Genomic DNA, 22,080 nt, shown 5'->3' with positions numbered 1-22,080 from the left:
AAGAATGTGGCCCCACTACCCGCTGCCTCACCGTCAACTTCCGCCAATGTGCTCACCTCTTCTTCCACGGACTCAGCCCCGTCACTCATCGAAGTGCCCTCTCATCCGCTATCTGTCTCTCTGGAAGCAGCTAATCCACGGAGTACTTTCTTGTGACCTGCTGCTGATCCTCCTGTATCCAAGTGTCGCCAGTAGAATATGGGAGGCTCCCCGTCTACCAACTTGCCCCTTGGAGGAGCCTCAAAGCCATCCATTGGAATCTGGCAAGCTGCAGCCTCTAGAAACAGCCCGATGGCATGGTGTGGCATAAAAAATGTTCGGTGCTGAAGCGTCATGAATTCCTCCATCCTGTTGGCAAGCTCTGAGGCCCAATCATATACCACTCCCTGCATGATACCATTCATAAACACAATTTGTGGCAATGCTATATCCGAAGCTCGGGTGGCGCCTGTCAACCTGCTCTTGATGACGTCCATGATACACCGCCAATGACCCTCCTGAATAAAGTCCCTGCGAAGCCCTCTGCACTTTGTCCCTTGAATTGCTGTCTCCCTCTCCACGGGTGTAAGGTCCCTGCACACTAAATCTATCCAATTCTCCTTCCGTTCCCGTGACAGTTTATGATTCTTGATTTCCACTTTCCTCCCATCGGGCCGAGGGATGCCGAAAACCCTAGTGAAATCCCTAGGTTTAAAAGACACTGTCATCTGATGCTGCTTGTACAGGAATGTACTCGTTCTGCTCCGGGCGCTATATGTCTTTATCATGGTGCGCAATACTGATTCGAACAACCGGATGGAAAAGATGGGAAGCTGGATGGCCCAATGCACTTGTGCTCGCATCAAAATCTGTTTAATCTGGTCTACCTCCGGGGTCTCTTGCCACCACTTCCGGCATTCGCTCCCATTGAGACTCTCAAACTGGATGGTGAGATAAGTGAGTTCCTTCTTGGTCTTCTGTTTCTTGCTATTGGAACTGGAGGGGCTTGCAACTCGAATCCCCGATGCGAAAACTCTTGAATTATTTTCCATATTAGCTGCCAACTGACTCTTCCACGGCTTCTGCTTGCCCGCTGACTCCATGCAAAAATGGTTTATTTCTCCTTATATAGTATATGGTTCCTCCTATTGCATGCAGGGCGAACAAATGAAGTGCTCGCTAAATAACCATCTGTGGAAGAATTAAAAACACTCCGCACAATACCATCCGTGGAAGAGAAAAAGCTAGCCGCGGGAGAGCTTCAATCTGAGGGAAATAGGAGACGTAGGTAAAGCCGTAGGAACCCCACACCACACACCGGCTCTGCAACAAAGGCAACACAATCCCCCGAACTTGCAAGCAACCCACACAAGATATAACGCTTTGTTGGAACAGGGTGAAGCCGTGGAGAATAGACTGTGGAGCTAGGCGAGAATGTCCTCCAAAGCCCGCGGAAACGAAGGAGAATAGTCGACCTGCTGCAGTGCTGGTGGGACTTGGTGCCTTCAAGAAGACTCTTCTCTGAGACTTGCGTTCAGATTCTTGCCCCCGATGCTTTGTTCAGATGCTCAGTGCCTCCTCATCCCGACAGATCCGTCTCAAAATCCTGTGCAATCTTCTTTTGTGAGGACTCCTTTGTTTCTTTCTCCTGCATTATCCTGGCAGCGAATGGCAGTAGGAAATTGTCTTTTCCCTCTTGCGTGGGACGCTTTTTGGCGGAGGAGAGTTTTTTGTTTTGAGATTTTAGAGCCCGTGGACAGGCTGCCCGTGGGGCTTTTTATTTACCCGTGGAGAGTTTGTCCGCGGGGCCTTTGGTGTCCAAGCCCGCGGACTGTCAGTTGCCCACAGGGCTCTGTCTTTAACGCCCGCGGACAGACTGTGCCCGTAGGGCTATCCTGTCCGTGGGGCCCTCAACATTTTTTTTTTTTTTTTTTTTTTAGAAAAATAATTTATATACTGAAGGTACCTTCAGTTGCCGGTGTCGCCTCACCGTCCTGTACTGAAGGATTCGTGTGAGTACTGGGCGACCAAGATATCCTTCTTGCGCGGTATATTTTCAATTTAGATCCGTTAACTGACTGAGCCATCTCCTGTCCGTCCAAGGTCGCCAGTTTAATTGCTCCATTGTCGCCAACCTCCTGGATCTGATATGGTCCAACCCATCGCACCTTAAGTTTTCCCGGCTTAATTTCATTACGGCCATCATACTTCAATACTAACTGTCCTGGCTGGAATCTGCCATGTTTCAGATGCTTATCATGCCAAACCTTGTGTCTGTTTTGTGCCACTTCCGTCGCCCACTGTGCCAACAACCGTTTTTCGTCCAACTTATTCAAATTATTTAACCGCTCTTGTAAGCTTCTGTCGTCATCCAACTTGTTTTCCAACGCTATTCGAAGACTCGGGATCATGAATTCTGCTGGGACTATTGCTTCCTGTCCAAACATTAACTAGAATGGTGTGTGCCCTGTCGTCACCTTGTACGCCGTGCGATAAGCCCACAGGGCAGCGGGTAAGTTTTCCTCCCAATCAGCACCTTTCACCGCGCAGGATTTGTAGATGATGGACACTAGGATTTTATTGGTGGCCTCTGCCTGTCCGTTTGCTCTTGGATAGTACGGAGTCGATAGTGAATGATAAATCTTAAACTGAGTGGTGAGCAGTCGAATAACATGATTAACAAAATGACCTCCCCTATCACTTGTTAATTGTAACAGGATTCCATACCTGGTGATGATCTGTTCATAAATAAATTTCGTAGTGCTGACGGCTGAGTTATCTGGTAACGCACGTGCCTCCACCCACTTGGTCAAGTACTCAGTTGCAACAATGATGTATCGGCACCGTCGAGTCTTGCTCACCCTCAGTGGTCCAATGAAATCTAGTCCCCATCTCTCAAAAAGTTCCTGTCGTGTGAGGGATGAAGTGGCATGAAATCTCTCTTCAGCGGCTTCCTGGCCCGTTGGCAAGTGTCACATCCGACAACCATTCCTGCGTGTCATTGTACACCATCAGCCACCAGAGTTTAAATTCTGCCAGGAACTCCTTTTTAATGTTATCCCAGGTATTCAGCTTTTGTGGATCTGTATCCGAAAACTAGTCAATCGCCACACCCCGTAGGGTTGCTGGAAATTGCCTGACCCATTCGTTGGCATCTGTGATTCCATTTGCCCGCCAGATCGTCTCACATGTCTTACAATGTCGGATGGGGTCGGCTGTACCATCACCTTCAAATTTCGGCAGCTTTTTTTTGGGTCCTGCCATAACACTGGAGGTCTGCACTCCCACAACGAAGGTCTGCACTCCTACACCGGCGGTCGGCACTCCCACACCGACGGTCAGCACTCCCACACCAGCGGTTTGCACTCCCGCACCGGCGGTTTGCACTCCCGCACTGGAGGTGTCGACAGCTGTGAACCTTGGTGAAGAAGAAGGATCCTTTGAAATTGTTTTCCGCGAAAGTCTATCCTGGACGAAGAGGTCACTCCACGCTCGTGCTCCTTCGGCACTGCGAGCCGTGTGAGTTGATGCTCTTCCGTCTGAGTTTTCCTCCCTCGGCGAACACAAATTCAAGAACTCCTCCCGTGCTTCTTCCACCAATTCCACCCGCTGCCGAGTCTCCTCCAACAATTCCTCCACGATTCGGTTTCCGTCGGCAATTTTCTGAAATCTCCGTCGGCGTTCGGCTTGCTGTGCCAGAATTAAATTCTCTTGCGCAGTACGGATTCCATCTTTTCCTCTCACTTTATTTCGATCCTTGTTAAGCTGATTTGGCATTAATCTTCATTCCTCCCACCTTCCAGATTCATAAGGCAACGACGCCAAATGTTTACCGTACTGGTAAAGGAATCAACGCATACAGACAACAAAACATGAACAGCAGAATTATATTCGCATATGCCAGACATACATTATGCTTGATAAGATTTTGTAATAGTCGATGATAGATGATTTACAATGATCCCAGACGGGATATAAATACTACCGCCGAACCTTACCGAAGGAGTCCGTTGGCCACAACATTACATCCGCTACAAACTATTTACCTGTCGGCTACAAAGTACAAAACACCGACGACAGTCAATCCGTCGGCTACAAAAACACCGCCGGACCCATCCAGTCGGCTAATAGTTGTTGCAGAATGGTGGTTACATATTTGTTGGGATGCATATGAAATTGCTTAGTTAAGATAAAAGCACTTCCAGATTGAATTCAACGACTCCACCACGTGGCTTGTCTTTCAGTGACTCCAGCACACACATGAAAGAATCCCAACAATGAAGGCTTGAACAAGTAGACAAAAAGCCAAAGAATTTTAATGAACACTATCTCCAACCCTTAGTCTTCTTTTCTAGCTGATTTGGAAGAGCGTCTACGTCACTTTTAAACCACCACAAAACTTTGACATTCACCATGACAGTTCTAAAATTGTTGCGACAGAAACAAAACAGCAACCATGGTGCTTATGGAATACTCATCATTGACAAAACTATTCTCTGTGTCTGTTCTGTGTCTGAAGAATCTGCTTCAGATATGTTTGGATCCAAGATCTCTGGATATTCCCGAACCATATGCAACCTTTGCCAATCCCTGCTTGAATATTTGTACTTCTTTTTTACAAGCATTCATCATGTTATGAATGGTTTAGAGTGTTTCCAAGTTTCCTTAGTGCAATTTGGATCAGTCATGAACACTTTGGTCTGTTATGTTTTCATGAATTGCATGGCAGTATCAGATAACTGCCTTGTTGTATTAGTCAGCCTGGATTTGGTGTTGAATTACTTTGTCTCAAGAGTGTCATCGGAATCATTTGATTTATTCATTGGCTTGGAGGTGATTGCTTATTTGGGTCCTCTTAAATGTTGACATTACTCGCTGTTCAACATTTGTCGTCTCGTCCAATCTATTATTTATTTGGACCAAATTCCTCATTTAAAGAAACCTTATCCGCTTCTCATAACCTCCTTCAAAAGAAAAAAGTGCTCATATGATATGTTAGAGGACATTTACTGTTGATACATTTCTGTTTGTTCGACAATAACTGTTAGGTTTAATGAGATAAAAATGAGAAGGCTTTGGCCTTCTATAGTTGTTCAATTACAATGAAATGCCAAGATCAATTCGAGATCAAGGGCCAAGGTTTATCCAAAAAATATCCTTAGTCCAACTAATAGTTAAAATCATTAAATGCTCATCCGATTACATAAAGGCAGCACCTTGTGGGCCAATGAGAGAATTTCATTGCTTTTATTAACCACTGAGAAAAGGGATTATTTAGAGCCATTAGATGCCTTCCACATGTTTACTTGGCAGGATTTGATTGGTTGATCTGACATGTGCAACTTGAATTTTCTGATTGGCTGAAGATGAGTGGGCACCACCTCAGTATGCATGTAAATTGTTTCAGCTTCACAAACTTTTTATCCTTGATCAAAACTTGTAATTGAAATCTTGGCATTCAAAAACAATGAAGTACTTCATGTAGCTGGATCCTTGAAAGTGAACTTGGACTTCCAAAAGAAATTCAAATTTTGATAATCTTCTCTACATATAGACTAGTAAATTTGTTCACTCTCCTCCATATTGGTTTCTCTCTTTGAGTTTACATTTTCAGTTGGATCCTGGACCTCAAACCATGCTCCTACTTGAAATCTTGAGCTTGATCTCAGTCATACTCCTGTCGATTTTGAGCGCCATCTCACTTAGCAAAACAAAGAAATGATTGCTTTAAGTTCATAAAATGGATGGGTATGAACAAAATTAAAATATTATTAAGATCATACTGCCCTTTCGGATTAAATGATTTCAGCATGATGCCTAAATGAAAGAAATTTTATTTGCAAAGATTCCTAACAGCAACCAAGCATTGGCATTACAGCTCTAGATTCTGATTCAAGCTACGATTCGCTATGTTGTCAAACTCTTGTAGAACATGCCCAGAGAACTACTTACTTCAACCTCTGATTTTTACCCTTTTTTCATTTATCCTGCTCATTTCTTCATTCAGATTTCATGTTTCTTTACAATTTCTAGTCCAGTTTGTATTTAGTTTCACCATCTTTTCTTCAAACAACTTCACTCCTCCATTGTGATGTCCTTGGTCTTGATTTTACTTCAGAATACTGGATTTTACCATGTCTTTTCTTCTTGATCGTAGGTTTGATCATGATGGTCTCACGAGGAATCTGATCTTCACATTTAAAAATCTAACCTGTTTGATGAAAGAAATCCTTATTCATACCTTGGAATCCCAAGATTTCAATGTTAGAAGCCACATGTAATTGAAATCCAACCAGAAAAGAGGGGTGGAATTTGCTCCTACAGAATTTTGAGGCCTGTTGAGACAAAAGTCCCGGGACCAGGTTGGATTACAACCTACTCTCGGGGTTGGAGTTATCAACACAATGTTGGATTCTGACCTCTTGTCAGGACAATTGCAAGATCTTTCTTTGGTTTGCAATTTGTTTTCTTAGTCTTCCCAAATTCATTTCTTTTTTGTGATTTCAAACTCATTTTAAAAGCTCATCTTTATGTTTTCATTCTGTTGGCCTTTTGTTGGACATCAATAAATTCATCTTAGCTCATCTGATATCCACCCTTTGCTGATTGAAGTCCATTCCAAATTCTGATTTTCACTCACATTTATCTCGAAGCTTAATTGCTTTCTTTGAAGATTTCTTTTGATTTTGATTTTTAATTTCCTTTACCTTTTATCAACTCGGAGTTGGACTTTTCATTGAAATGCCCATAGACTTTGGCAGAATTTGGCTGCCTGTCAAGATTTTATATTTTGAAAATGGTACTGAATTTTTTGGTCACTTGGGATTTAGAGTGCTGAGAGTTCGTCGGATTCTGACCTCCACTAACTCAAATGTCTCATACACTCGATCCTTTCTACTTGCTTTTCACTCTTTGATCCCTTTTCCATGATTTTCTTTCATCGTCATCTGATTTTAATTGGATTTCGTGAAGGATCTTCACCTTGAAATGTGTTTGCAAGTTCTACATTGTTATTTGATTCATCTTCTCGTCCACTCGCTTAGTTCTTTTCATTAGATTGCACATGAATCTCACCTCACAGTTAGTCGGAGACCATCTAGACTTGGGCAGAATTTTGAGGGTTGTTGGGATTGGACAAGGAGAAGAGGGAAGAAATTCATGGCCTGCAATTTCTTATGCTTTATATTAAATTTTATGTATATATTGTCAGGATGTTTGAGATTGGTTTCGGATTCATAGGAGCTATAATAGAGATTTTAGATTTTGGGTAATTCTAACAAGTTTCAGACTTGAAAAAATTTCAGGAATCAACACACCTCCTTTAATGTTCTTTTTCATATGTTGTCCTGACTTTCTAAGATAAATTTAATACTTGGAATAAGGATTTCCCAAGAATTCAATTCTATCACAAATCTTTTGACTTCAATTTCACCTCCTTGACTTTCTTGACCAAGCTCTTGCTCATATCACTGACTTGATGCCCGAGCAAGCTAAGTTTGCTCTAACTCATCTCTTAGACTTGGAGATTTGAAAATTGCCTCTAAACTAAGACTACCAGGGACAACTACCTCACAGCAAACTCAAAATGAGTGGGTCGCCTTTTGCAATGGGGCGATGGTATGAAAACCTCACGATGAGGATCCTTGGTACTTAATTACTACTTTGATTGTTAGAGCTCTCTCTCTTCTCAACATTGAAGACCTTCTCATACTTCCTTTGTAAAAGTAGATCTGAAAGTGAAAGCTTAGGTTACTAATTGTTTTCCTACTAACAATATTTAATTGGTTTTGAATGTTAGGAAAGGTTCTATATAAAATTGATGGCCTCCTTTGATTTAGTGTGACCCCCTTTGACATCGGTGCTCCTGCAGTAATTAATAATAATATCGTTTGCCCTAACATATCTAGGATAATTGATGCTATAAGGATTTTGGTTCCGTGCTTAGGTAATCTTAATTTGTTTCTTAAGTTATTGAGTCATCCACGGGCATGCTCAGACTCAGATCTGATACGAGAGGGAATCCACAGTGGGTTCGTGTTGAAATAAATTGTGATGAATCAAGCAGAACCTGCACAAATAAATAAATATTTTTTTGGTAGATTGAATATTGTTTCATCATGTTTTATTAACATAAAAAATTATAAAATCCCAGCTGCATGTCGTTGTTATTGCTAACAATGGGGGACTTGTAGAAATTATGCCATTTGCAGAGAAATTTAAAATCAAAAGTGAAAAAGTAGATTTCTGTGAGGTGAAAATGGAAAGAGTGGTGCGCAGGTTCCTGCGGGAAGTCCATCACCAGGTTCATGGAAAACTCTTTCGGGTAAAAAAACCATGGCATACAAAACTTACATTAACAAAGAATGGGCATCAAAACATCATGTGAGGACTAACCCTCATCGAAGCACCAATTCCGGTGGTCCGAGGCACCGACCCTAGATGCCAAACTGAATACAAATTTTTGAATGCATAGTACTTCACAATATCGACTCAAAGATAATATTAATCTTCAGAAAAGGGCTCATCACATACACTTCTCGGCATATACACACTCATCTCCACAATCCCTGTTCTTTTAAAAACTTTAGCTGCATATAAATGCTCTGTCCTCATATATATTTTTTAAGCTTCCTTACTATATCTGTATGGTCATCGCAGCCCTTGAAAACCATCTATATCTGAAGTACATGCTCAATTTTTTAATAAATTCTTTTCACACATAAAAGTTAATGCACACTAGTCCCTGCAAGTTGTATTCAATAAAACATACAGTTATCGTTGCTGTTTCAGCATACTACTTATTCGCATCTCATCACATTTAAAAGGGAAGAATCGTCCATAAAAAATGGCACAAATCCATCATTATTGTTACCAATAGTAATGTCTTTACCCAGTATTCTCAGGCATGACTGCAGAGGACCATATCTCTTTTTATTACTCAAGTCATAAAGTATTCTGTCAAAAATGCTGCTTGATTTAATAAAAACATTGCCAAGAAAATATTCAACTCAGCCTGCTTATTCAATGTAGACAGCTGCCTCACATAATTCCAATTATTAAAGAGGGCATTACACGTCACCTCTATATTGCGCACCGACTTTTAATATACCCAGTCTCTATGTAACTCGGATATAGTAAAGAAAATGTAGCCATCCACTCAGATGTTACCAATCTGAGGCTGTCCCACCAAAGGTAGAATAAATCTATTTTAAGAAGAAAACTTTACAAGGAATTTAAAATAATCACTGATTGAGACAAGGCATAATACTACACGTAGAGCCCAAAACAATAAATCGATTTCTTTGCCATGACATCCCATTGTAGCTGCTTTACATATATTGTTTAATTGAAAATCAAAGGCTTGAGATGCCAATATGGATGACATGGTACTTGATCTGACGTTGCAAATGGGTCAACAAGCAACTGACAAGATGCTGACATAGACACACAACCAGCTCAAGCATGTCAAGCACGCAAGGAAGTAGCTTATCCAATTTCCTCTTACTTTGAGTAATCCCCTGAGATTTATATCGCCTTGATAGCCAACCTTTGACATCAATAACAGCTTAATCAACATTAGGGAGTCTGTTGAAATATTACCTAGGTTACTGGGTTTGGACACTGCTGCCTGGATTCAGGTCCGGGTTCGTGCAGGTCCAGATTTGTGCCCAGGTTCGCGGCGGGTCTGGGCAGGGTCTGGATTTCGAACTGCGGGTTCGTCCGGGTCTGCACTGAAGAGTAAAACTGAGCAAAATATCTGGAATTTTTTGTTTTTGAGTTCAAGGAACTTGTAACAGAAGTCAGAAATGACTGTAGCAGCATTCTGAGTATGTCAGATTAATTTCTAAACATTATCAGATATTGGCTGCCGCATGTTTATGACAATTCTATGTGAAGTGACAGTATACTGACAGCTAGAGTAGTCATTATTCTGATTTCTAAGTGACCATATATTTATAAAATTCTGAGATTGGAAGTATTTAGTTTTTTAACAGTTCTTTTGTAAAATTCCATTGCTGTAAAATGTAACACTTATGATTTAAAATCAGTGATGAGTTCTCCTATTTGTGATATCCTTATGGTTGGTTCCTCAAGGATGCTAGGTTGCTTCTCAGGTTCTAGAAAATAGTTTGCATGCTATGTTGGGTCATACAATGAAATGACTTAGTTTTGCAATTATGCATGTTTTTCTTATTTTTTTGTATACACACACAGACCCACCCACGAACCCAAATGGAAATTTTTGTTTTGCCCAAACCCACCAACCCGAACTCGAACCTGAATCCGTCCCCAAACCCAAATAGGTAACTTAGAATATTACTTGCTACATTCATCTTATAAACAAATAATTATTTGTTTCATGTTATTCACATCATCTTCTTTATAATTATGTTACTGTATTTCAAGAGTCCAGTGTTACAAACGTAAATGGCAGAATACTTGATTGATTAAACAGAGATCAAAATGATCTATATATACAAAAGGAGAGTCGAATAGAATAGAAACATTCTATTCGAGACTACACCTAAATATTAGAAACATTCTAATATTTACAATAAGTTACAATAGTGAGCATTAAAAAGAAACATAAAGATTATTCTAATAACCCCCCTTAATGCTCAATCTATTTACTACACCAATAGATCCCTTGAATTTAACAAACTTGTCAGGACCAAGGGGTTTTGTGAAAATATCTGCTGGTTGATTTGAGGTAGGGACATAGAGTAACTGAATAGATCCATCTTCTACTAATTGTCAGATATAATGGCAATGGAGCTTTATGTGCTTGGTTCCTTCATGAAACACTGGGTTCTTGGCAAGGTTGGGTACTCCTTGATTGTCTGAAAATAAAGAAGTTGGACCTGGTTGAGGAATATGCATATCTGCAATCATTTGATGGAGCCAAGCTGCTTCACAAGCTGCCTTGACAGCTCCTCTATATTCTGCTTCTATAGAGGAGAGTGCATGTGCCTGTTACTTCTTATTGGTCAAGGTAATTGCTGCAAATCCGATACTGAACACATAGCCAGAAGTAGATTTCCTGCCATCAACTGAGCCGACCCAATCGAAATCGGTGAATCCACTGAGTTGAGTAGTACTTGTGTAAAGAAGACCATAATCTAAAGTACCATGTACATAGTGTAACACACGTTTCACTGCAATCCAATGTCAGTCTTGGGGTTCATCATGAACCGTGAGATGTAGTTGACTGCAAAACTGTGATTAGGTCTAGTAGTAGTAAGGTAGATGAGACTACCTACTAGTTGCCTGAAGAGTGTTTCATCTATAGGAGGAGAATCAGATTGTGCAGACAATTTCAAACCAATCTCCATAGGAGTGGAGGCAGGTTAGCAATCCTACATTCGAAACCTGTCAAGCAAATTTGTGGCATACTTGGACAAAGACAAAAAAATACTGTTGTCAGTCAGCCAAACCTCAAAACCTAAACAATAATGAAGCAATCCGAGATCGGTCATATCAAAAGTTCTACATAGATCCTATTTGATATCTGAAATCAAATGTTCTAAACTCCCAGTAACGATTAGATCATTCACATAGACAACAAGAAAAAGAATATCATTACTAGAGTGTTTAATATACAAATTACTGTCTTATGGGTTGCGCTGAAATCCCTGATTAACCAAGTACTGATCAATCTTTATGTACCAAGCTCGAGGGGCCTATTTAAGACCATAGATGGCCTTCTCGAGTCTACATACTTTTGGTTCTAAACCGGCAACCTTGAAACCTGAGGGTTGCGTCATGTAGACTTCTTCCTGTAATTCACCATTGAGAAAAGCACTCTTTACATCCATCTGATGAACTTTCCAACCATACTGAGCTGCAATGGCAAGAAGAATGCGAATAGTGCTCATCTTGGTTGTCGGGGCAAAGGTCTCCTCATAGTCAATGCCTTCGCGCTGGGTGAATCCTCGAGCAACAAGTTTGGTTTTGTATTTGTCCAAGGTACCATCGGCATGGTACTTGACCTTATAGACCCATTTACAGCTAATGGGTTTCTTCCTTGGAGGGAGATCTGAAAGAACCCAGGTGTGATTCTTTTGAAGACTTTGAATTCCTTTGGCCTCTGCATATGTCTGGGGCTCAGGGGTACTGTGGATGTTGGCCATAAGTGCAACATCAATTGTCTTGTGCTGAATGCTCTTATTTCTGGAGGTTCTACCCTCAATGAGTTCATCAGGACGAAGATCACTAATCGTTTGAGCCCACCATTTTGGTCGAAGAGTAGAGGAGCCAATATTAGATGCTATCGGAATAGCCAGATGAGGAACAAGAGCAGGAGCTAGATTATCTGGAGGTGGCTGAGGTGGTGTATCAGTAGCATCAAATGACTCATAAAATAGGACTCGAGTTAGAGATTGCTGAAGACTAAATCTTAGAATGCAGTGGGGAGGCAGAGAGCTGAAATGGTCCAAGTTCCTCATCAAACACAGCATCACGACTGAAGATTAAACGATTAGTGTTTACATCAATCAGTTTGTAGGCCTTATGTGGGTGATTGTATCCTGTAAACATTAGTTTCTGGCTTTTGGAATCCAACTTAGAGCATTTGGCATCAGGAATCCATACATATGCTAGAGAGCCAAAAATTTTCAAATGGTGGATCCTAGGTTTGCGACCAGACCAAGCTTCCTCAGGAGTCTTATGGTTAATTGCAAGGGTGGGTGACCGGTTAAGAAGGTAGACAGCTATGGATACTGCTTTTGCCCAATATTTTCTGGGAACATTTCTATGTTCTAGTAGAGCTCTAGCCGTTTCTGTGATGGTACGGTTTCGACGCTCTACAACACCGTTTTGCTGAGGGGTGTGAGGTGTGGTGAACTGACGTCTAATGCCATGAGTAGTACATAAGGCAGAGAAAGCAGAAGAATAGAATTCCCCTCCATTATCGGTCCTAAGAGTACGGATGGGGGAACTAGACTCTTTTTCTACTAGGGCTTTAAACTGCTGAAATATAGGAAAAGCAGTTGATTTTTGTTTAAGAAAATATACCCACATTTTGCGACTGAAATCATCCACAAAGAGTAAGAAGTACCTGTTCCTAGTAACAGGAGGAGAATTCATAGGACCACATACATCAGCGTGGATCAGTTGGAGTACTTTAGATGCCCGCCATGATTCACCATCCTTAAATGTTGTCCTATGTTGCTTCCCTGCTTGGCCAGCTCTGCAAACGTGATTGTTCTGGGTCTGGATATCAGGTAGACCATGGACTAAATTATCCTGAGCAAGTTGTGCTAGATATTGAATGTTCAGGTGACCGTATTGCTGATGCCGGAGGTTGTTGAGAGTGGATGATTTTGCGATGAAGGCACGCTCAAGGGAATCACTTGAATCTACAAGCCTATAAATACCATGATCCTCAAGATCGACAACAAGTGTAGTGTGAGAAGTACGATCAATAATCAAACACTTATTTCCATTGAAAATGACATCCAACTGAGGGGAGTGTTTCATAATCTGACTAACAGATAGAAGATTATGTTTCATGCCAGGAACATAACATACATAAGGCCTACAGACTGATTGATGTAAATACTGATCATTTAATCTTCAGTCGTGATGTTGTGTTTGATGAGGAACTCAGACCATTTCAAGAGTCCAATGCATTAATAGTCAGTTTTGTTTTTGCTTTTTATGCTCTCTGTGGGTTATATGGATTGGAATAAAGCTTTAAATGTTAGCAAGATATGAATTTATAGAATTTTTATGCTTGTTTTATTTTTAAATTTATTCTCTGTTATTATCCCTATCTTTTAGGTTATTATATTTATAAATTTTGTTTTCTTTTCATAAGCAAATGGATGCAATCCTAATTTTATTTTTTTATTTGCCATATTTGCATGCTGGAACTTTGAATCCAAATTTGAGCTGTAACTTGAGCCTAAACCAGCTACTTTGTTTGTTCCTATTGCTTTGCAGAGCCTTTCCCACATTTTTCTACTAATGATTGCATCAGCTTAGGACTCTTTCTTTTAGGTTAACCCTTTTTTGGATTCTTTTAGCCATTTTATTCTTTTTAACTTATTGCTTCATTTCAACGTCCCCTTTGCCATGATGCTTTGTTATTGTGGCTGCTTTATATTCCAAACCCTTGATTTACTTAAGTCATTCTTGAATACTAATATGATTTCTGACTACTTTTGCTGACTATCCCAAAATTTACAAATCTTTTTTTTTGTGGATATCTACTCATTTAGTTTTCTTTCTGAGGTGGAATTCACACGATGTTATTGTATTGTTTTGAAAGAACATTGAGAAGCTCAGGATTATCTCAAAAAATTGTGAAAATACCAGGATGTCCTTGAAACAACAGTGTTTCATTAGTCATCTTTGAACATCAAACCAAATGAAGGGGTCTTGTGGCTCCACCATGCTGCATGGCTTGAATTGAATATCTTCTGTGTCTGCGTCTGTAACTGCTTTTGTAAAGTTCTTATCTTTTGGAACACCTTGGTGACATTTTACAGAAGAATGAATACATGTAGGGTTCAAGTGCTTTTTTTAAGCTTTTAAATGTCACTATAATTTGGCTCAATTTTAATCTTATTTTATTTTGTCTTCTAATTTTTCTGCAAACTTATAAAAAGCTCTTTACTCTATGAAAATATACCTAATTCAGTATTCTTGTTAGGCACCTTGATATTAGGTTTTATACAAAACAAAGTGCATCTTATCTACATGGGTTCTGCTTCTCAATCTTTTGAATGAAGGGTGTTAAAAATTTGTTCAGACTGTCTACAACTATAGTTTAATCTTTAAGATAAAATACATTTCATTATTAGCACTATATATAGGTGTGTGTGTGTTATTGAATGTACTCTTATCTGATTTAGACTGTGTTATAAATTCCCTGTTATATGTATACAGCTAGTTTATATGCTTAACTGGTATATCCTTATCACTGGTATTTATCTTACTCGATTGTATTCTTTTTCTTATATATACTCTAGCATAATCAGAGAACTATGTTAAATAAGGTGAAAGGAATACGAACCAACTTGACCTGTATTAGTCACGTCGGTATGTTATGACACATAGTCAAACAGACATGATGTTAAGAGAGGGTTACGGGAGGTCACCGAGCCCGTAACAAATATGAACAGTAATTAGAATAAAACAAGGTTGCATGGGTACTCGTACCCACCGAGTACCCACATACCCAAGTATCGGGTACACGTATCCCACGTACCGGGTACTCGGTGGAGAGCATCATAGCTAAGGACCTTGATTAAGATTCTGATTTTGGTTTTTTATTTTTGTATTAGCTTGTTGTTTATCAAACTTAATTCAATATCAAATCAGTTTGAAACTTTGATACTCATTAACAATAAACTTTATCACCGTTCAGGTCATAAGTTTATCATTTGCAATATGTCATTGTTATATGATTTAGGATCCTCTTGTTCATGCTTGAAGTCTGCCTTCTTTGTTATGCATCTAAGCATTTATCATGTATTATTATTTCAAACATATAGCAAATCTGAAACTGAAAACAATACATTACATTTGCAAACTTTATCACTGTTCTTGTTTTGAAAAACCATTGTCATGACTCATAATTTCAGATTTTTTATAAATATAAAAGTATAATTTTTAAATAAGTTTGACATACCCAAGTACCTCCGTCCCCTACTATGAAAAATACTTTAAACATTAAACATTCAGCAATAGCATATATATATATTTCAAATTTCTTGTTTTGAATGCTCAATGTCATGACTCATGACATATATTTTGATTTTTATATTTTCTATAAAATATTAATAATATAGAGAAAATAGGCATACACATGTACCCCCGTCCCCTATTTTGAAAAATATGCGTACCCGTACCCGTCCCCGTTCCCGTACCCACGTACTCGTGCAACCTTGGAATAAAAACACGATACAATATGTCACGTTGGTAAGGGATGCCATGTTAACGTTAGTTAATAGGGATCATAGTTTATATCATGATTTTAATTGATTACAATTTATAGAAATTACAGTTAATAGAAATCACAACTATCAATTAATTAGTATGATTGGTATTATCATCTCAATATTTATTGAACTTCATTTTATTAATATGATGATTTCACAAATAATTTATTAGTCAATTAAATGAAGAATAATCTGAGTCAACAGAATAATAATTTAATTTAATGTCATTATTTGAGGGATATTTAGTATAAGTTAAATGAGTCAGCCTCCTGACGCTAAAATTTCCAACAAAGGATATTGACAGAGTATACCGAGCAGGACATGTTTCTCATCTTTCAAAAGTTTTAGCCTTTTCATTGATTCAAAGCACATCATGTTGACTATATTCTCTAGGTTTTCTGTTGCATTTTTTAGGATCTCATAAATCTTTTAATGGTCCAAGTGATGACATCCTGAACTTGTATGATGTGATTTCCACATAGCCCGTATACTTAGATTGCAGTGCTGAAATATCCAGACGGATGTTTTCCCGATTTCTTTCTCAAAATATCATTCAGAACATAAACATATGAAGTTGCATTATTAAAACTGAATAATATAAACCATAGGAAATATTCCCAATAGACATTTATCCGGTTTCTTTCTCAAAATGATATTCAGGATTCAAGCATATGAAAATGCATTACAAACCAACAGTATTAAAACAGTAAACTCTCATAAAATTCCTTAAAACATGTTATTGCATTATACAACAGCAATGCAATAACCAACATTCAAAATCCAGTCTTAAACACAATTTTACAGTCAGATTGGAACACTAAGAGAAGACCTTGTAAGCACATGCGAGACACCTGATGTGACGTCTCCATGGACAATGGGTTTGCATACACTATTACCGGCATGAGGGGTTAAGTCTTCACACTGGCTGATAGTTGAAGCTTTCTGAATGATTCTTGCAAGAGAGAAACTGAAATCTGAATCATAAATCAAGCATGTCATGAGTCTCTTCTCCTTTTATCCTCACGGCTGTGACTCTTCGACTCCCTTCTTGGCATTTCGTTTTATCTCTCCTTGTCATTTTTTGTCCACTTTATAATATTAAACTGACCTTTTATAATTTGAATCCACGCTCTCAAAGTCAATTTTAATATTATATGAATATGTCCTTAACTTTTCTAATGTCCCAAAAAGGGGACATTACAAGTGACCCTGCCATTGAGTTCATCTTTCTAAGGTGCTTGCCACCCAAACTGCCATTCTTGTAGTTCATGTCATTAGAGGAGCTTACAATTTGAGTTGGATATTCGTCTAGAAACAATGAAAGAAAAGAAAATAATACTGATCCACAGTATCAAGGTTTCCTCTTCTTTTCCTTTTGAAATCGGATTTCTTTTGATTGAATCATATCTAGACAAGTTATTAGTCGTACACGTGATGTACAAACCAATAATCGTGGAGATCTTTTATATTCTTGATATGCATTAAATTTGTATGGTCGCTATTTTGTTCAACTGATTGAAATGGAAGAAAGGGACATTACATTGTTATGCTGTAAGACAATTCATTGAGACGTTATTACGAAAATCCTAGTAAATGCTACTATGAGAGGATGATGTTGAAGATATTTCCTTAGGTTTGCCAAAAATTGCCAGTGCTGAAGTTAATCCCATTCTGCTAGATGAATTCATCAAACTTGTTTTTTTTGGTGTCAATGTTTGCAGAACCGTGTCTCTATGCTACGTTAGCATCCAGGTTGACGAGTTAATTGGATAAGAATTATTATTCGCACATTGAATAAATAATGTTTAGGACAGGACCTTGTCATTATGCTAGGTTAGGCATCTCAGATAATGTTTATAACATCTACCCACAGAAAGTGGAAAATGGTTAGCATACTCAAGCAGGATTATATAATTAGGAATGTGTAGAGAAACTTCAGAGTGTTTTTATAATGGCAGGGACACAATTTGAATAGGATATAAATTAGAGTTAACCTTGACGAAATGACCAAAGCTTGTTTCTGGCTCATAGAAAGGAGGCATCTGATTCTTTAATTTGAGTATATTATATGTAGTATTTTGTATTGATACATAACAATACATAATATTCCTTTCACTATAAACCTTCTTCTTTAGTTTAGTCTGAATATTGTTTCTATCTTTTGTGTTTTGGTCTGCTAGTATTTCTATATCTAATATTCATTTATATGGATTTGGATGATGACAGCTGTTGGGGATATTTTGTTGGATGTATCTTCAGTTCTGAGTGGAGAGATGACACTTAAGATTCTTTCAAATAATTTTTTTCAAGTAAGTCATCTATATCAATCCTTTTTGTGTATAATTAGTCTACAACATATTCTCATAACACAATTTATTTGGGTCTTGCGCCATGATTTATAATGATGTTGATTGTAATCAGTCTAGATGAAAAAATTGAATAATACTATTTGTGATTTTGTTGAAAGTGGGTAGTGTATATGAGGATTGATAAGTTTCTGTGAAGGCTGGACAGGTCATATCCTTTGTTTGTTCCTGACATTTCTTTGATTATGATTTCTCCTTGTGTGCAATCGCCGGTCACATTTTATCAAAATGCTTGAAACATTCAAGGCATTATCTGTGGACATAAATCTGGATCTTTTCATTAAGTCTTTCTGGATTTGATTTCCATGGTGTTATGGCAAGTAAAATGTTTTGGAGACCATGTTTTTAAATCTTCTATCTCGTTACGGTACTGCATCATACTGAAGTCTCCCTGAATGAGAAGGGAATGATTTCTGCATATTCAAATTTAAGTGGCTGATTGAGGTTTTAAAATTTGTGCTTTAGTGATTATTTTCTAGAGATATAGGAGAGAGATAATGAATTTGTAACTTTCAAGAGAATCTTTATTTTCTCTTTTCACTTTTAAAGTATAAAGAATTGGATTTGGATGCTTGAATTGCCATTGCAGTATTTTTGAAGCGAGTACTGGTTTGAGGGCTGTGCCTGTTTTTGGGAAGCAAGTATAAGAGTAGTTGTAAATATAGGTATGAATTTGTAGGAGCAAATATTTGATCAGAAAATATTATGTGGTAAAAGGTTAAAAAATGTTTTGCAATTTTTATTTCAAAATTTAATGAGGTTTGATTCTTTGCAAGTGTAGCTTTCTGTAACTTACTATTAATTAATAATTTTTGGAGACAAAAAACTTTAAAATATTGTTTTGCAGCTGTAAATGCTGTATTGAATGTGGAATATCTCCATTGTTCTAACCACCTAAGCACTATTTGCTTCGCTTTTTCTTGAATTCAATTTGACTGTTATGTATTAAGATGTTTCATATGTTCACAGTTTATTGTCTTTAAAGAGGCAATGCTCCAAACATAGGGCTTTACTTATTGTCTATGTGGTCAAAGAGCCGATCAAGACATTGTTATCTGTAATGCCCCCATTCTTGAACCGCTCATACTAAACCATTCAGATACTTTATAGCCAAGGAGTGGCAGTCCTAGGACACCAATAGCAAACGAGAATTGGTAGTAGCTGTAATTATCTATTAATAAGAGAATAAGATATTAAAAAACCGTGAACTCTTATAGGTAAGATGTGTTAGCCGACTGGATGGTTCTGGCGGTATTTTGTATTCTGTAGCCGACGGTCCAGCGGTGTTTCTGTATTCTATAGCCGACGGTTCGGCAGTGTTTCGGTATTCCGTAGCTGACGGTCCGGCGGTAAATAGTTTGTAACAGATAGAATAATTGTGGCCGACGGACTCCTTCGAGAAGGTTCGGCAGTAGTATTTATATCCCGTCTGGGATCATTGTAAATCATGATTCATCTACTATTGCGAATATAATTCTGCTGTTCGTGTTCATTGTCTGTATGCGTTCATTTTCTTTACCTATACGGTAAACATTTGGCGCCGTTGCCTTATGAATCTGGAAGGTGGGAGGAATGAAGATTAATGCCAAATCAGCTTAACAAGGATCGGAATAAGGTGAAGGGAAAAGATGGAATCCGTATTGCGCAAGAGAATTTAATTCTAGCACAGCAAGCCAAATGTCGACGAAGATTTCAGAGGATTGCCGACGGAAATCGAAGTGCGGAGGAATTGTTGGAGGAGACTCGGCAGCGGGTGGAATTGGTGGAAGAAGCGCGGGAGGAGTTCTTGAATTTGTGTTCGCCGAGGGAAGAAAATTCAGACGGGAGAGCATCAACTCGCACGGCTTGCAGTGCTGACGGAGCACGAGCGTGGAGTGACCTCTTCGTCCAGGATAGACTTCCGCGGGAAACAATTTCGGAGGATCCTCTGTCTTCACCAAGGGTTGCAGTTGTCGACACCTCCGGTGTGGGAGTGCAGACCGTCGGTGTGGGAGTTCAGATTGCTGGTGTGGGAGTCCAGATTGCCGGTGTGGGAGTGCCGACCACTGTAGGAGTGCAGACCTCCAGAGTTATGGCGGGACCCAAAGAAAAATTACCGAAATTTGAAGGCGATGGTACAGCCGACCCCCTCCGACATTGTAAGACATGTGAGACGATCTTGCGGGCAAATGGAATCACAGATGCCGACGAATGGGCCAGGCAATTTTCGGCAACCCTACGGGGTGTCGCGATTGATTGGTTTTCGGATATGGATCCACAGAAGCTGGATACGTGGGATAACATTAAAAAGGAGTTCCTGGCGAAATTTAAACTCTTGCGGGATGATAATGAAATTGTAGCGGAGATTTTCAATACCAAACAGGGGAAGCACGAAACTGTCCGTGTCTACGCCAGGAGATTAAAAGACTTAATAAACAAAATGGAAAGCAAGCCGGCAGACGGATTGCAGAAAAGATGGTTCGTCGACGGCCTACGCTCGAAGTTGCAGAGGAAAATGAAAATTGTGCCACCATCATCATATGTGGACGCGTATAACAGAGCACTGGACCTTGAAAGTGAGCAGAAGACAAAGAAGAAGAAAACTAGCTCTTCTGATTTGGATGACGACGAGCCTGACAGAGATGATAGTAGCGACAACGAAGGTAGTAGCAAAAAGGTTCGTGCCTTATAGAAGGATATGGTTCGAATGATGGAGTTTAAAAACATGCAGAAGGAGCCAAAAGGTAGTGAACTGTGGTGCACGGAATGTAAGACCGACGGTCATACTAAGGGATCGTGTCCGAAGAACCAATTCTGTGACATCTGTCAGATCATGGGCCATTCGACAAAGGACTGTCCCTTTAACATGAAGACTAGAGGATCTCCTCAGGTGTTTCTCACATAGGAGGCTTCCCCGTCGAGTAGTAGCGGAAACACGAATAGCGCTGGTGCTACATGCGGAGGATACAGGAATAATAACAGAGGGCAAAATAATAACAATAATAACAATAATAACAATAATAATGGGAGCCGGAGTTGAACTCAGTATGATGCAAATGGACGGCCGATCGTTCAATGCCGAGCGTGTAATTTGTGGGGTCATTTTGCGCGAGATTGTACAGTGGCAAACACACTGAAATTATTATGCAGATGGTGCGGACCTGGCGATCACGAAGATTCGAAGTGTCCAAACGCTGGAGTAAACTTGATCACTGTCGACACGGATGTAGAGGAGGTTCTGGCAATTACACGGAGGCAAGCGAAGGAAAAGAGAAAAGTGGGGGAAGTGCAGGCGGACATTGCAAAGGCATCGTCGGCGGAAACATCTCAGTTGAAGGACATCACCGGCACCTTGGCAAAGAACTTCGTAGAACAAAGCATTGTACGACAGATCTTACAAACGGAGATACCGGTCAAGATAAGTGACCTCCTTCTCACAATGCCCCAGTTACGGACGGCTATTCTGAATCATACACCGTTTTCGAACGCACCGGAGGACACAGGAAGGAATAGGAGGGAAGTGATGACAACAGACCCAATGCTGCTGGCACTCACCTCCGGACGGCATCCGGCGGTCGTTGAGATGGGGATTTTGGGAAATGTTTTGACAGAGACAATTGTTGACGGAGGGTCCAGCGTGAATGTCTTATCGGAGGATACTTGGAAGAAGTTGGGAAAGCCGACGCTGTGGCCACCTGCATTTCAGTTGCTCACGGCAGACCAACATGGAATCAAACCGTTGGGAATTCTGAAAGCGCAACCGGTAACAATTGGTACGCAACCATTTTTATTGGATTTTGTGGTCATTC

The 22,080-nt window shown here is 39.6% G+C and overlaps 1 protein-coding gene across 2 annotated transcripts in view; it reads left to right on the top strand.

Annotated features, from left to right (window-relative positions):
- Positions 1-22,080, top strand: part of MOS14 (ARM repeat superfamily protein) — a 286,973-nt gene that overhangs the window by 171,676 nt on the left and 93,217 nt on the right. For both annotated transcript variants that reach the window (XM_089787799.1, XM_089787798.1), the window contains one exon: positions 18,153-18,235. In XM_089787799.1, coding sequence (XP_089643925.1) covers positions 18,153-18,235 — 83 coding nt within the window. The remainder of the gene's footprint in view (positions 1-18,152; positions 18,236-22,080) is intronic.

Source organism: Cupressus sempervirens, chromosome 6 (assembly GCF_028749045.1).
Source record: "Cupressus sempervirens isolate cs-2001-9-10 chromosome 6, ASM2874904v1, whole genome shotgun sequence".
NCBI lineage: Eukaryota > Viridiplantae > Streptophyta > Pinopsida > Cupressales > Cupressaceae > Cupressus > Cupressus sempervirens.
Note: the sequence above shows the minus strand (reverse complement) of the source record. Positions and strands in the feature narration are given on the sequence as shown.